The sequence below is a fragment of the Oryx dammah genome, unplaced genomic scaffold (assembly GCF_014754425.2).
Source record: "Oryx dammah isolate SB20612 unplaced genomic scaffold, SCBI_Odam_1.1 HiC_scaffold_6, whole genome shotgun sequence".
In the NCBI taxonomy this organism is placed as follows: Eukaryota; Metazoa; Chordata; class Mammalia; order Artiodactyla; family Bovidae; genus Oryx; species Oryx dammah.
Window position 1 is genome coordinate 7,513,729 of NW_024070190.1, and position 15,042 is coordinate 7,528,770.

The following is a 15,042-nucleotide window of genomic DNA, read 5'->3' on the forward strand; positions in this document are numbered from 1 at the left end:
ATTGTGTCTCGTACCCGTTATCCTTTTCCAGGAATCGCTCCATTTAATTTTCTTCCACTCCTGAGACTATACCGTAACAATCTTTCGAAATCGAATCACTAGATTATGGTCCTTGCGGCAAAACGGATTGTGACTGAGCTTGAAACCAAATGAAACTGAATTCAAACAAGAGTTACAGGGTGCCTGTGTAACATAAAATGATGCAGCATTTGTGACCAGTGACCTTCCATCTTTGACACAAGCAAGGAAGTCAGCTACACACACTTTGGAGTGTGCGCACGACGGCCACGGGCCACCCTCATTACGTCAAGCTCAAAGGCTCTTAAGGACGTGCGCGACCTCGCGCAGTATCTCGACTCCGTAGCGAGCTTAAGCACCTGCGCAGGCGCAGAAGCGGCGCGGGTGCCTCCCCTCAGGCACTGCTGCGGACATCCCCAGGGGCCTCGGCGACGGGGGCCGGAAGTGACGCATGTTCCGCCTTTCCGCGTCCCTCGCGGCGGGCGGCGGGCGTCGGGACGCAGCCGCGCACTCGGGTCCGGGTCTTCGCGGTCAACGGCTTCTTTGAGGGCCCCGCCGCAGCCGACCCGGCTCCTCGGTGGAGAGAAGATGGTGGGCCGGAACAGCGCCATCGCCGCCGGCGTGTGCGGGGCCCTTTTCATCGGTTACTGCATTTACTTCGACCGCAAGAGACGGAGTGACCCCAACTTCAAGAACAGGCTGCGAGAACGTGAGTGGGTCTCCGGTTCCCTGGGCCTCCCTCCCCCTCCCCCCGCGGCGCCCTCGTCCCCTCCTTCCCGCCGGCCGACCCGCCGCGCGCTGGGCGGCCGCGTGGTGCTGCAGGGTCTGGGCCCTGGAGCGCACACGCCACAGAAAGGTGATGGCGCCGCTTCCAGGGTTGCTCCCGGCTCGTGTGCCAACGAAAGCGTCCCTCCATTTTGGAGGAACGATTTTTCCCATTTTGTTTTCCCTAAACATGTACTGTGTAAGTGCAGATTCGTTTGTATTATAATTTAGGGGGTTGTGGCTCTTTTTTGCTGTTTATCTTTTTTCACCTCTTCCGAACTCGAAAGTCGGGTTTTTTGTGGTTTTTTTTTTTGTATTTTACGAATTTGTGCTTAGACTGAACCTGCAAATCCATCTTAGTATCATTCTCAAACGATAAGGTTGCATGCATTCTTAAACCCTCTTGGTAGCTCCACTGTAAAGGCTTCCAAGATATGAGTGAATGCTATAGAAATCGCAGGGGCGTCCAAAAGGCTGCACGTTTTCTGTGGCTCAGTCTTATTTCATACCTGCGACATCTTTGAAGAGAGATTTACAAGAAGGAAATCGTGTCGCCAAAACCTTTCGTGTTGTTTGAATTTCGGAGGTATGCTCGTTCGCAGCAACAGAAGAGCAAATTTGTTGCATTAAGAAATAATTTTGTAATCTTACCTAGGTTGCTCAGTCAGAATAGTTCTTGAAACTAGAATGTATAGGTAAATTACTAAAGCCCAGAAAAATACGAAAAAGTGATTAGCGTTTCACGTGTCCTTGGGTCACACGTGGCTGGGACTACCTTACTGGAAACTGCCACTCAGACCATCTGCAATATGATACCTGATTCTGGCTCTAGTGTCTCAGGAAGAAAGGGATATAGAGATGATTTTTTTTATTTATAGTCAGGTAAACTAATGGAAATAATGCTGCTTTGGATTCAGACACTGAGTTTCCTGACCCAGGTTAGTCACAGATGAGCAGTATGATCTTGGGTTTTCTGAGTCTTAATTACTTTCTTAGCTTGCAAATCAGGTATTGCCTCTTGTTGGTTTTGTGAAGATTAAAATGTTTGATGTGCTCACCACCATTCTTGACATGGAGAACATCCTATAAATTCCTGCTGTAAATGTAATGATTGGAATTTTTATCATTTTCCTGTAGCTTCCAAGAAATAGTTGGGCAGTGGTGGTGTGGAAGTAGATCTCTGTAAAGAATGGATTAACCCTTCCTTTGGAATCACTGCAGTCCTATTGTTGAAAACCTTGAGAAAACTAATTTTTGGTTGAAGAAATAATAAAAGCTGTGATTTTGAACAAATTGAGAAATCTGTTATTTTCACTTTTTTTTTTTTTCTTCCATAAATTTCTTCCTAGTTTCAGTAGTAGCCTAATGACTTAAGTGTCAGGCTTGAATTAGTAGCTGAATAACCTTGGGCAACAAATTTCAAGCTTTAGTTTCCTTCTTTTTTTGTAAAACATTATAATGTAGAATTTAGTGCGGTACCTGCACATGATAATTAATGAATGCTAAAGTCCTGGGTGTTCATTGGAAGGACTGATGCTAAAGCTGAAACTTCAACGCTTTGGCCACCTCATGCGAAGAGTTGACTCACTGGAAAAGATCCTGATGCTGGGAGGGATTGGGGGCAGGAGGAGAAGGGGACGACAGAGGATGAGATGGCAGGATGGCATCACCGACTTGATGGACATGAGTTTGAGTGAACTCCTGGAGTTGGTGATGGACAGGGAAGCCTGGTGTGCTGTGATTCATGGGTCCCAAAGAGTCAGACAGGACTGAGCAACCAAACTGAAAGGTTGTTTATCAATATAATTGTTATTTTGTATTTTCTTAAGCAAGTAAAACATGCTCAGAGTAATTTTGAAGTCCTTTTGTATGGTTGACTGATTTTAAGAACTTGAGGGTGTTTTGTATTTGTGGGGTGTAATTGATTTCAGTTTAGTTAATTTTTCATTTTCTTAGCTTAATTTCTAATAGAATATTTATATCTGTAATACTGTTCATGGGGTTCTCAAGGCAAGAATACTGAAGTGGTTTGCCATATCCTTCTCCAGTGGACCACATTTTGTCAAAACTCTTTACCATGGCCCTATGGCTCATAGTTTCATTGAGTTGGACAAGGCTGTGATCCAGTTTGTTGCAAGATCAGTTTGGTTAGTTTTCTGTAATTGTGGTTTCCATTCTGTCTGCCCTCTAGATAAGGATAAAAGGCTTGTGGAAGCTTCCTGATGAGAGAGACTAACTGGGGGGAATCTGGGTCTTGTTCAGTAAATCTTTAACCCAGTTTTCTGTTGATGGGTGGGGCTGTGTTCCCTCCAGGTAGTTTGGCCTGTGGTAGGGATAATGAAGACCTCCTTCAAAAGGACTTATGCCAGAACCCTTGTATTCAGTACCCTGGCCACGCCTCCATGGGAGACTCCTGGACAACACGGGCAAGTCTGGCTCAGTCTCCTGGGGGGCCACTGCTCGTTTCTCCTGCGTCCTGGTGAGCACAAGGACCTTTGTTTGTGCCTTCCAAGAGTCTGTTTCCCCAGTGGTGTGGAAGTTCTATAATCAAATCCCACTGGCCTCCAGAGTTAAATTCCCTGGGGGTTCTCAGTTCCTTTGCAGGATCTCCACATTGGGAAATCTGTTGTGGACCCTAGAACTTTCACAACAGTACAAGAGCTTCTTTGGTATGATTGTTCTCCAGTTTGTGGGTTGTCTGCTCAGTGGCTCTGTGGTGGGGCTTATACATCCTACCTTCATTGGAAGGACTGATGCTGAAGGTCCAGCTCCAATACTTTGGCCACCTGGTGCGAAGAACTGACTCGTGGGAAAAGACCCTGATGCTGGGAAATACTGAAGAAAGGAGAAGGGGAGAACAGAGGATAAGATGGTTGGATGGCATCACCAACTGGATGGACAACGAGTTTGAGCAAGCTCTGGGAGTTGGTGATAGACAGGGAAGCCTGGTGTGCTGCCATTTATGGGGTCTCAAAGAGTTGGACTGAGCCACTGAATTGACTCATCTGTAATAAAAGGGCAGAGTTTTTCAAATCAGTGTTTCTGAAGGTTTTTTGGTTTTGTTTTTAGGAAAAGAGAATTAGGCTGTTTAAAATAGGTTTGAAGTTAAATCAAGACTAATTTATTCAATTTTTTTCTTACCTTCCATTAATGTGAGATTACCAGAAACTCCTACAGCATAATTTTTATCTAAATAATCATTAATAAATGATAATTAACCTACAAAGTACCAACTACAGATGTTTTTCATTTTACAGCACTGTATGAAATGATTCTTTTTTTTTTAAATGATTCATTTTAAAATAAAGTAATTAAAATGATTGCTTTAGATTCGGGACTTTTTGTATTTTATGTGTATTTTTTTTAGTCTAACTTGTTCGGTTTACGCAGAGACACTTTGGACTGATTTCTAGCAAATACTGTGTCAGTCTGCTGATTGAATATGTAGTAGCTCCTTGATTTTTCAGTTTGTTATCTGCCCATTTGTCAGAGATACTGTTTGATAAATAAGTTGATGTAACAAGTTAGTTGTCTTACAAAAGTAAAGTGAGAATTTTAATCTTACTGCTGTAAATTTAAAGCAGCTAAGCAAGCTTAAAATTTGGTAACTACCAAACATTCAGCAACAATCACACATTCTTCTCCACTCCGTTAAAAAACCACATATGTATGTATGTTTGGAAATCAGGCTTCTTTCTACTATTATCACTTTTGTCATTTTCTGCAAATTTTGACGTAACAAATTTTATCTCTGTTTATTCCACAAACTTGCTGTGTTTATTTCTGAGATGCCTTTTATATTGATGGGCATATCTTCACTTATCTGCAGTGTAGAGTAATGTCTGAGTGAAATTCTGCTTCCTGAGTGTTTGGATTGCCACTCCACCACCCATTAGTTGTGATCTTGGTAAATTATCTCTGTGATAACATGGTGATGATATTAGTACCTGTCTTCCTGTTGCTGTGAGGATAAATAAGCAGGATAGGATAGTGTAGGATAGTGTCTCTTGAATCTAAAACAAGTGCTTATCCTTAACATCAAGTGCTCCATGTCCAATCCTAGTACTCTTCCCAGCACATTGGTATCATGATCTTTTAATAACTAGTTAATATAGTCTGGTGTCATTCTGCCAAAAGAGAGCGGAACCTTAATTGAGGTTATATATTCTGTTTCTCCACAGTTGCCTAATGATGAAACCCTAAGAAAGGTAGTTAGGAAAAATAGGCAGTCTTCAAATTAATAGTAAGATCAGCTTTAACCTATATGTATATTTTTGAAAATGCTAAGGCCTTAGAGTTGTAGCACTTTATGTAATCTGGGCGCTAGAATTGGCTAAAGATACTGGTGGTAAACCTAGTTTGTAAATGCAAGTTAGAAAAGGTTCCCTGACCAGAGTAAATTAACCATTTGTGTGCGCTTAGGTCACAGCCTCTCTATTCATGCATTGAAAATTTGATTTATAGAATTTTGTTTCTCAGTAATAAAGCATGTCTGATCTTTTTTGAGAGTTGATATTTATTTGCTGACCCAGTCATAAGTATTAGAGCTTTACCTTTCTTAGCCACATGGTGCCTTTGGTAATTTTAACTGGTTAATGAAACTAACTTAACTACCTAGCATAGTACAACTCCTTAGCTGAGGAGTTGGTTGCTATTGAGCTCCTGAATGCTTATATCTCAATAGTGCCAACCAGGCACTGAAAAATACAGTAACTAATTTAATCCTCATATCAGCTCTGTGAAGCAGATATTGTTCTTAAACCAGGTTTACATAAGGAGAAAGAGAGGCATAGTAAGTTAACTGTAACTTGCCCAAGATCACACTGCTAGTCAGTGGAAGATCTGGGGTATAAAGGAAACCCAAGCTTCCTTGTGCCAGCACCCTTTCTCATGGAGTATACAATTAAAGTGAAAGTCACTCAGTTGTGTCTGACTCTTAACCCAGAGATCAAAGCCAGGTTTCCCGCATTGCAGGCAGATTCTTCACCAGGTGAGCCACCAGGGACGCCCAGGAACACTGGAGTGGGGAGCCTGTTCCTTTCTCCAGGGGATCTTCCCAACCCAGGATTTGAACCAGGATCTTCTGCATTGCAGGCGGATTCTTTACCAGCTGAACTACCAGGGAGGCCCATGCAATTAAACAGCAGCTTAAAATATTGTTAGTGTCCTACTACTGATTTGATTTTAAAGGTTGACTAGTTGATTTAAACAATGCCACTTACTCCTGAGTTTGTACTATCACTATTTCATGTCAGAAACAAAAGCAACCTACAGACTGCAGGGCGAGCGTTTTTTCCCTTAACTGGCAGTAATTATTTGAGTGCTGCCTTTCTTCACTCTTATTTTTGCCAAATGCATAAATACTGTGCTTCTTTTCTCAAGAAAGCTTTTTCAAATGCTGTTTTTTAAATTGTTTTCTTATTTAATAATGCCAGATAGTTTTCAAAATTTAGTAAAGACAGAGTCAGTTATATTTCAGTAATAAAATTCCATCACAACAACAGAGGCTTGATTCTTGGTCATGTGTCTGTCCTGTGGAGGTGGGGGAGAGAGACTTTCTCTACTCAGGATGCTTCCAACAGCTGAGTCTCTTAATTATCTCCATGTTGCAAACTGCTGATCCTGGTACCCCAGAGGGAAGGACAAAGCTTCTGTCCAGGAATGTCCCATTGCCGGTCACTGACCTGAACTATTTTTATGTCTCTGACAAATCACAAGAAAAAAAGCCTGAGTTGGTCATGTTTTGCAAATAGAATGAGTACCACAGCAATCAGACTTTTGATTCCCATTTTAATAATAAAATGAAAATATTCCCTTTCTTGCAGGAAGAAAAAAACAAAAGCTTGCCAAGGAGAGAGCTGGGCTTTCCAAGGTAATAATCTTTTTTTATAGTCCACTTCAAATGTATATTTTGAGAAAGCTAATTGGTATCAGACACTGATTTTATGTTTTAAAGTAGAATTTCTAAGAACAGTTACTAACTCTGTTCCCCTGCAGATTTTTCAGTCCTTCTTATTTCCCCTTTGTCAGCCTTCTAGCCGACAGCTTACTGTGCGAACAGTGTTTGAGGGTGGTAAGATGATAGGCTCTGAAGACACTTACCAAAAAGTTCAAACTTTTTCACTTAGCTGCTCCAAAATAACAAAACATTTATTACTAATTCCTTTAGAAGAACCATGTTACTCATTTTGAAAGTTACATAAGATTATTCACACCCACTGATCCACAATCCCACTGCCTGTCAGATTTTTACCTTGTAATATGTAAATGTAGACTTAAGTCTTATTCATTTTTTTACTTTTCATAGATCCTATGTTCAAGATTATTTTTAATGACTAGATTTATTTATCTGTTTTATAAAGAGCATTATGTATAGGTAAATGTTAATCACTGGGCATATAGCTTTTTTTTTTTTTTTTTTTTTAATTGAAATTAGTTCCACCATCTGGATATCCAGTACTTCGACCTACTGGATCAGTAGTAGTTCTTTTTAAAGCAAGTTGAAGCAGTGAAAAAATTAGATCCATTAATGTTACATTTGAGTAATTAACACACCTAACTGACTGGATATGATAATAGCAAGATGAAACTGGGAGGCAGTCCCTTTGTTTCCCTGTTATGTCCAAGCTACCTTTCTGAAATATGTAATATATTCATTATGTTTTCAGAAGTCTTGTCTTTCTAAGGATATAGAAAATGGATGTGTTACAGGTATAATTCAAAGATATTTCTGGTTTGGTTCCAGACCACTGTCGTAAAGAGACTGAATTTTTTGGTTTCCTGGTCCATGTAATAGTTGTATTTACAGTACACTGTGTACATAGCATTGCCTGCTGTCTGATAACTGTACCCACCTGTAGTAGGAGTGTATATGATAATACTCAAGAACTTCTATTAGTAGTCTAGGTTTTTAAATAAAAAGGGACTTTTTAAAGACTTGGTTTACATTTTTTACAAAGATAATGCATGATCATTTGATTTGGTAATATATAACAAGCCTAAAACAAAAACACAGAAAGGCAAAGTTAATTAAATAAGGCTGCTTGTTTGAAATAGCAAAAAAAAAAAAAAAAAATCAGAAGCAGCTCAAATGCCCAACAAATAGATCATGATTATACAGTTATATATTCCTCAATATAGTTATATAAAAATCTATGAGAATGGCCATCAAAAAATGTCAGTTTTAAAGTTCATATTTTGTGGTAAAGATATATCTGTACTCTCTTTTTACTTGAGGTTTGATTCACAGCTTTCTAAGAACTGTTCAAACACTAGTTTTATCAAAAAGGATTTTTTTTCTTGCATTTATTTTAAAGTAGATATTAAACTCCTATCCTTGAGTGTTGTTGAGTAAATTTCTTTTTATCAGCTTTCATAATGAGCTGATTTTTTTTAATAATTTTTTGTATTGTGTATATCCCTGGAGTAAACCAGCCGGTTACTAAATATTCTATTTTTAAACAGTTACCTGACCTTAAAGATGCTGAAGCCGTTCAGAAATTCTTTCTAGAAGAAATACAGCTTGGTGAAGAATTACTAGCTCAAGGTAATTAATAGTCATTGAAAGACTAGGAAACTAGATAGGTAATAAGGGGCTTTTTTGTGCAGTGTGGCTTTGTTTTAAAAAGGTATTCTTAAAATTTCTGGGATGGGGGATAATTAGGGAGTTTGGGTTGGACATGTTCACACTGCTATGTTAAAAATGGATAACTGACAACCTACTGTATAACACATGGAACTCCGCTCATGTTATGTGGCAGCCTGGATTGGAGGGGAGTTTTGGGGGGAGTGAATACGTGTGTTTGTGTGGCTGAGTCCCTTTGCTGTTCACTTGGAATAATCACAACATTGTTAGTCAGCTATACTCCAATACAAAACAATTTTTAAGGGATATTCTAAATATTTCAAAAATTAGGCATTTAATAATATGAGGCATTTAATTTAATAATGTAAGGAAAATAAGTAATTTTACAAATGAGGTTGCTTTTAAAGTAGTTTAAAAGAATATAGCCAATTGTAATATGTAAACAGTAACTGAGAGAAATATCTGGGAATATAATTTCCTCAACTCCTTCACCTGATCTTCAGATCTTTCCCAGTACCTATAGGAAGGAATGACTAATAGAATACATCCCAGAGAAGGTTAGTTTACCTGTTCAAGGTTACACAGTTAATGGCATATGGTTTTCAGAAACAGTGATCTAAATCTCATCTAGAATTTAGGCTTTGTGCTTTGTGTATTCCATCAATAGAATTAAGAATTCTTTCTAAAAAATTACTATTATGAAATTAAAATGATCATTTTTCAAATTTGAGAACCATAATTCATTCAATAATTGAGTTTCTTAAATGTATTTATATTTTTATTGTCAAAATAGCTTTTATCACAAAAGTAGCTTTGAAATAGTTGCTGTCGTTAGTAGAAATGGTATCAAGTGTTGTTTTTCTTATAGATTTGACATTATTGAACTACATGATGCAGGTCATTTGTGGATTTTTAATCATTGGGCAAAGTAAAGCACTTAAGGCCTCATAAAGATCATTTGAGAGACTATAATTTCATTACTTTAATATTGAAAGAAAAGTAAAGCATGTATAGTATCTATTTCTAAGGAAAGAGATTGTAATATTTCAACCTATGCAAAGATGATGTCAGTATTTGTTCATAAAGATGTCAGTATTTGTTCATACTCATAAAGATGTCAGTTTATGACAATCAAATTTCCCTTCTAGCCTCCAAAATAAACATAATGTAAAAAAATTTATCTCAGATACTGTAGTGCTCTCCCAGTTACTTGATTATCTTAGAGATCACTTACTGTGGCCGTTTCTCTTTGACTTGAGCTGTTAGATATATATTGACAAGAACAGTTAACTCATGAGGGGAGTGAAGGGGTCAGGAAAGGATAGGGAAGCGTTTTTTATTTTTTATTCCCTTATATTACACATTTCAGCCTAGCACACCCCAAGAGTTATGTAACTCAGCTGCTAAGCCGCCTTTATTCTGGTGGAATCCACCAGACCAGCCTGAGGTTGGAATTAGGGAAAGGTAAGCCATGAGGAAGCATGAGCAGTTTAGGCAGTGAGTCTCATTGCTTGACACGGCCTCCCACCTGCAGGTGTCTTCGTCTGTGATAACTGAGCGGTATCTCGGGATAAGTGAGTAGGATCAAGGCTGCAGTGTGGAGAGGAAATGGTTTCATTTCTACACTAAATTGCTGTGATTGTTTGCAAACAGTTTCCAGTGTGTTTAGAAGTTTTAGGAGGTGTGTCAGCCAAAGACCCCCTGTGTTCTACACATACCACTCTGGTAACAGCTCTATTTATTTCCATATAATAATTAGAATTAATATTCGCAGACAATACTGTGAGCCCCTCCGTTGCCTGTAAACTCTGTGGCCTGAGGACTCAGTGGCCATCGTGGCGTTGCAATTTCCAAGCCAGTGGAGCCTTGTGGCCCTGCTGGGGGTCCAGGCCTGTGTGGGAGGCCTGCACCTTATAGTTCCCTTTTTAATGCTGCTTTGTAGAATTGAAGCTTTCTTCAATTTGAGTAGTTTAAATAAAAATGTTATGTAGCAGGCAGTTCCTCATTTACCAGTCCCTTATTTGGTCCCATTTGTACTCAGGGTTGGAAAACTTTCGTGTTTATTGGTTTATTATAAATAATACTATTCAGGAGTAACCAGCTGTAGGAGATGCACAGGGTTAGGGGGTGGAGAACTTTCATGCCTTCTCTGGAGGTGCCACCCTTCTAGTCTTTGATATATTTACCAACCCAGAATCCTAAGAAATAATTTTTTGACAGAATTTCTTCATTTTCCCCTGAAGAGTTACAAATGGTCCAGTCCCTACATTAAATTGCTTAGCAAGCCTAGAAAAATCAACACTAAGTGAAAAAGAGAATCAGTGAAACTGTATAACAAGTGTAGGAGAACATGAGATAAACCAGGGAAACATTTTCAGGTCTCCTTCAGGCTGCACCTTGAATTTCCTGAGAGAGAAGGCCTAGGCACTGAGGAAAGGGAGAGCATTCTGCCCAGCAGAGGAGTGGATGGTGACTTCCATCTTGTAACACTTGGTTTGATCTTGCTCTGCTATGTCCTAAGTGGATTATATGCTGCTTTCTAAGCTGTTTCTCAAGGTACCACTTGAGATCTGGCCATTCAGTCAGCAAAAGTTTTATGAAAGTTGTAGCAACATTCCATGTGAAGGAAGCTCAAGATGACAGGTTGACCACTCTTGAGGTTGTGTCATTGTGTATGTGTATCCTGGATCTACAGGATTCTTAGGCATTGCTTGCTGTTGGATCTGCAGAGAGGATAACTGCTGGTGATGACTAGGTTCAGAAGAGATTAAAGGCCTGTAGGTGTCTACTTGCGTGTGGTGATATTCACATAGTGTGAGGGGTTTAAAGTGAAAGTGGGCTTGTCCACCTCAGTCCTCCAATCTTCCAGTTCTCTCTTCTCGTAAAAAAAATGTTTCATTGTTAGCAACTTCTTAAGTAATCTTTGAGAAATACTCAGTATATAACTAGTAATAAACTTAGACATTTCTGTACCTTAATTTCCCCCCCTTTGAAAGTGTTACTGGAGTCCCTTCATACATATAATCTGACTTACTCCTGTTGGTGGCTTCTTAGTTATACGAGTGTACTATATTTTCTAGATTTTTACCTGCGTGATGTTTTTGGTCATTATCATTTGGAGAAATAGTGAAGACTGGAGGGTTGAAATTTGGACAAAGGCAAAGGCTTTGAAAATATTGGTATCTTTCTGTAAATCCTGCAGGTGAATATGAGAAGGGTGTGGACCATCTGACAAACGCGATTGCTGTGTGTGGACAGCCGCAGCAGTTACTGCAAGTGTTGCAGCAGACTCTCCCACCACCAGTGTTCCAGATGCTTCTGACTAAGCTCCCGACAATTAGTCAGGTAAAGATCTGAACTGTACGTAAGTGAGTAGAGTCTGAGAGTTCGGCATTTAAAAACGAGCCTCATGAGCATGGTGACATGAGACTCCTCCGTATAGTGGGAATAGTGCTAGAGACACCAGTGCTTGACTGATAGAAGCACACCCAGACGAAGGGGCAGAGAACCTAGCGATCACGCCCAGGAGCGTGACCGGAAGGAAGTCTCTCTAGCGCTAAATCTCAGGCCTTGGTGTTCATATCCCCAAATTGAGATCACTCCCAGCTGAGAGATCTTCTAAACCTAGCTTTCTGCCACCTCTTTTGCGAGACCTCTTGGTTAAGTGGCAGAGGACAAAGGAGCCAAGACGGCACAGCCTAGAAATCAGACCTTTGAAGGCCTGTGGCTTCCTCAGACCTTACTTATCTGAAGGCCTCAGTGTCTCTGCTAATGCTGAGTTGGGCTTTGAGTTTGGAGCTGTTCGATACATCCTCATTGATACAGTAGGTTAAGCATAACTTACAAGTTGATTAAAATGCATCCCATTCATTTTAAATACTCAAGGAGCCCCAAATGAATCTACTTTTTAGAATATTATGTCTATTAAATGAATTTTCATGGTTGATATAATTGAAAATTAATAAAAATGACTGGTTAATTCTTTAAACTAAGCTTTTACTCATCTGGATTGGAAAAAGACAAGAAAAGTTTCCAAAGATCTAAAGCAAAGAATTGAAAGAGCAAGAAGCTGGATTTTGATCCTTCTTATTTTATTTTTTGATCCTAATGAATGTGGTTCCCAGTCTCTTGTCAAAATCCTCTAACATTACTCACCTTTTGAAAGACAGCATAGCATAGTGCTTTTGGAAAATTGACCTGAGGATGATGTCTTTTGAAATATGGATGATTTCAGGATGAAGCTTGAATTCCTCAGTAAGAATGGCCTTTTTTACTTTGTTCACTTGTGCCATGTTACGTGGAAATATTTTCAAAATACTAATATTTCAGAATACTGTATTCCTTCTTTGTATAATGACAGACCATTTACAGGCCAATAAGGAAATGTTTGGAGGATAGAATGGTCACTAAAACACTAATCATTATTTTTAGTTCATATGGGAGTGAATAGAGATCTTAAATTCATTTTGATTTTAGTTAAAAAATTGACTAACATAACACAATATAATGTTACGCTTCCTTTATTTTATTGACTTGAATTTTGAGGTGGGGCTGACAGATTATTTTCTTAAATAAAAATGGTGTATGAGATGTTAACTATTGACATTTCAATATGAATAAATTTCACGGAGATTGGAATCAGAGATCAGAAAAGCATTTTATATTGAACTTAGAATCCTGATTAAATGCTTATACTTTTTAAAATTTATAAGTATTTATAAATATTTTCTCTTTCAGAGAATTGTAAGTGCTCAGAGCTTGGCTGAAGATGATGTGGAATGAGAAACAAATGTCAACATAATGATCTCAATTAAAACATATTTTTAAAATCTTAACTCAGAAGGTGATCAGCTCTGGGGGAGTAAGGGCAGATAAGCTTGTTATGGACTGTCCTCCACAGTGAAGTCTACCAAAGTTAATTTTTACTTTGTGTAGATCCATTTGTCTGTTTTATTTATTTTTCCCAGTGAAAAGTGTATTTTGATAGAGAGCTTTTCATTTTATAAATACACTATGAATTACTGAAATATGCATTTTGTTTATTCCTAAATGTGTAATTAGAATGTACATATAACATCCCATTACATTAAAAATACTCAGTGCTCGGTTTTGAAAGGCCCAAAAAAAGGTAGAAGAAAACTGAAGAATATACTTGTTTTGCTCTACATCAGAAAGTTGGCTAGAAACTTGTGTTGATCAAAACTGAGCATTAAAATAAGAGATTATTTCTTTCCATTTAATCTCTTAAATATGTGTAATGTGCTGCTATGCTATAATAACAACTTCACCCCCTCCCTTGAAATGTTTTCTTTAAATCAATAGGTTTGATGTATTCTGGATATTTATCTCCTTGTATTTTAGATACATGTAGTTGCGGATAGCACCAGGAATTAGATGCTATACATTCTTAATCTGGCTGAGTAAGCTTTACCAGTTAATGTCTGCCCACTTGCCTCATATATAGACTGAGGAAATGGGTCTGCTAATTCAGCTTCTAATTCCTTTGGTTCTGTGCAGCATTTTCAAATCCCTCTTTCTGAGGAAAATACCTGTTTGGGCAGCCAGCCCTTGCATTTTTTTATACTCTAAATTTTGCATGCTTGCCTGACTTAGTATTTCTGAATTGGTTTTTTTAAAGGTATAACGTGTTGATTTTCACTGAAATCATGGTTCTGTCACTACTTTGGTAAATTAACCTGAAACGTAACCTTCACGGTAACTGGGACGATATGCTTGTAAAAGTGTTTGCTCCCTTTTGCTTTTATCCTCAGTGTACCTCTTTAATACCCTACCAACCCTTATCTTGTATGAGAATAAGGTGTAACTTTGTGGCTGAAGACTTGAATGAAGATAATGGGACCTTTTATTCTCTAAATAGTGACATACTATCTGCAGCCACAGATTAAATACCAGACCTAAGAATAAAGATCCTTGGTACTTAGTGGTGTCTGTTGAGTGGCATTTCTCATTGTACAGATTGCCTTTATTCTGTCTGAAAGTCTGTGGAGAGACCTTTTCTATGTACATATTTTCTTAATAGGGTTTTGTGGTGGTTGTGATGTAGTGGGAAGAGTTTGGAGGATGGTTTTAGTTTCCGCCTCTGGATAATCACCTAGCCTTGGGCAAGGCCATGTTACATCTCTGGACTCCAGTATTCTCATCTGTACAATAAGAACATCAGACTAGGCCACTCACACTTCCTGGTGACTCTTCCTCAGGAACCTTTCAGGTTTGTGATCCTGAGCCCTTAAACAGTGTGCTTTTTTCCAGTGACAACCCTACAGGCTCTTTAGGGGGTGAGGTGGGATGAGACGAACACTACAATCATGTTGATCGGTTCATTTTCCTAGTAGGATCCCAAATCCAAAGTAGTGCACTGGTGCCCAGTCCGTGATTGGCCATGCAACTAGGAAGCAGTCTTCGTTCCTGCGTTTGCCAAATGGGGACGGACTGGGACAGTTGGGGATTGCAGGCGAGGAAAGAGCAAGGGGCAGGCAGCTGGCCAAGAGAGGAGGAGGGGTCAGCCTAGGATTTATTTTAGGAGGGGATGCTTACTGTGTGCCCTTGTGAACTCTAATGCAGTCCAAGCTGGGTGTCACTTGGCTTTATGGAAAATAATCGCTTTGCTTTAATGCTTACTGAAGAGGCAGTGAAGTGCTTATAGTAGAGTTGAT

The 15,042-nt window shown here is 39.1% G+C and overlaps 1 protein-coding gene and 1 non-coding gene across 2 annotated transcripts; both read left to right on the plus strand.

Annotated features, from left to right (window-relative positions):
• Positions 1 to 441: 441 nt before the first annotated feature.
• Positions 442 to 14,308, plus strand: TOMM20 (translocase of outer mitochondrial membrane 20). Its single transcript, XM_040242717.1, has 5 exons — positions 442 to 727; positions 6,609 to 6,655; positions 8,248 to 8,329; positions 11,571 to 11,713; positions 13,106 to 14,308. The coding sequence occupies exons 1-5, from the start codon at positions 607 to 609 to the stop codon at positions 13,148 to 13,150; spliced, it is 438 nt and encodes a 145-aa protein (XP_040098651.1). The 5' UTR covers positions 442 to 606; the 3' UTR covers positions 13,151 to 14,308.
• LOC120865540 lies at positions 1,169 to 1,303 on the plus strand. Its single transcript, XR_005721448.1, has one exon. It is a non-coding gene; the product is annotated as a small nucleolar RNA SNORA14 (small nucleolar RNA).
• Positions 14,309 to 15,042: the final 734 nt, after the last annotated feature.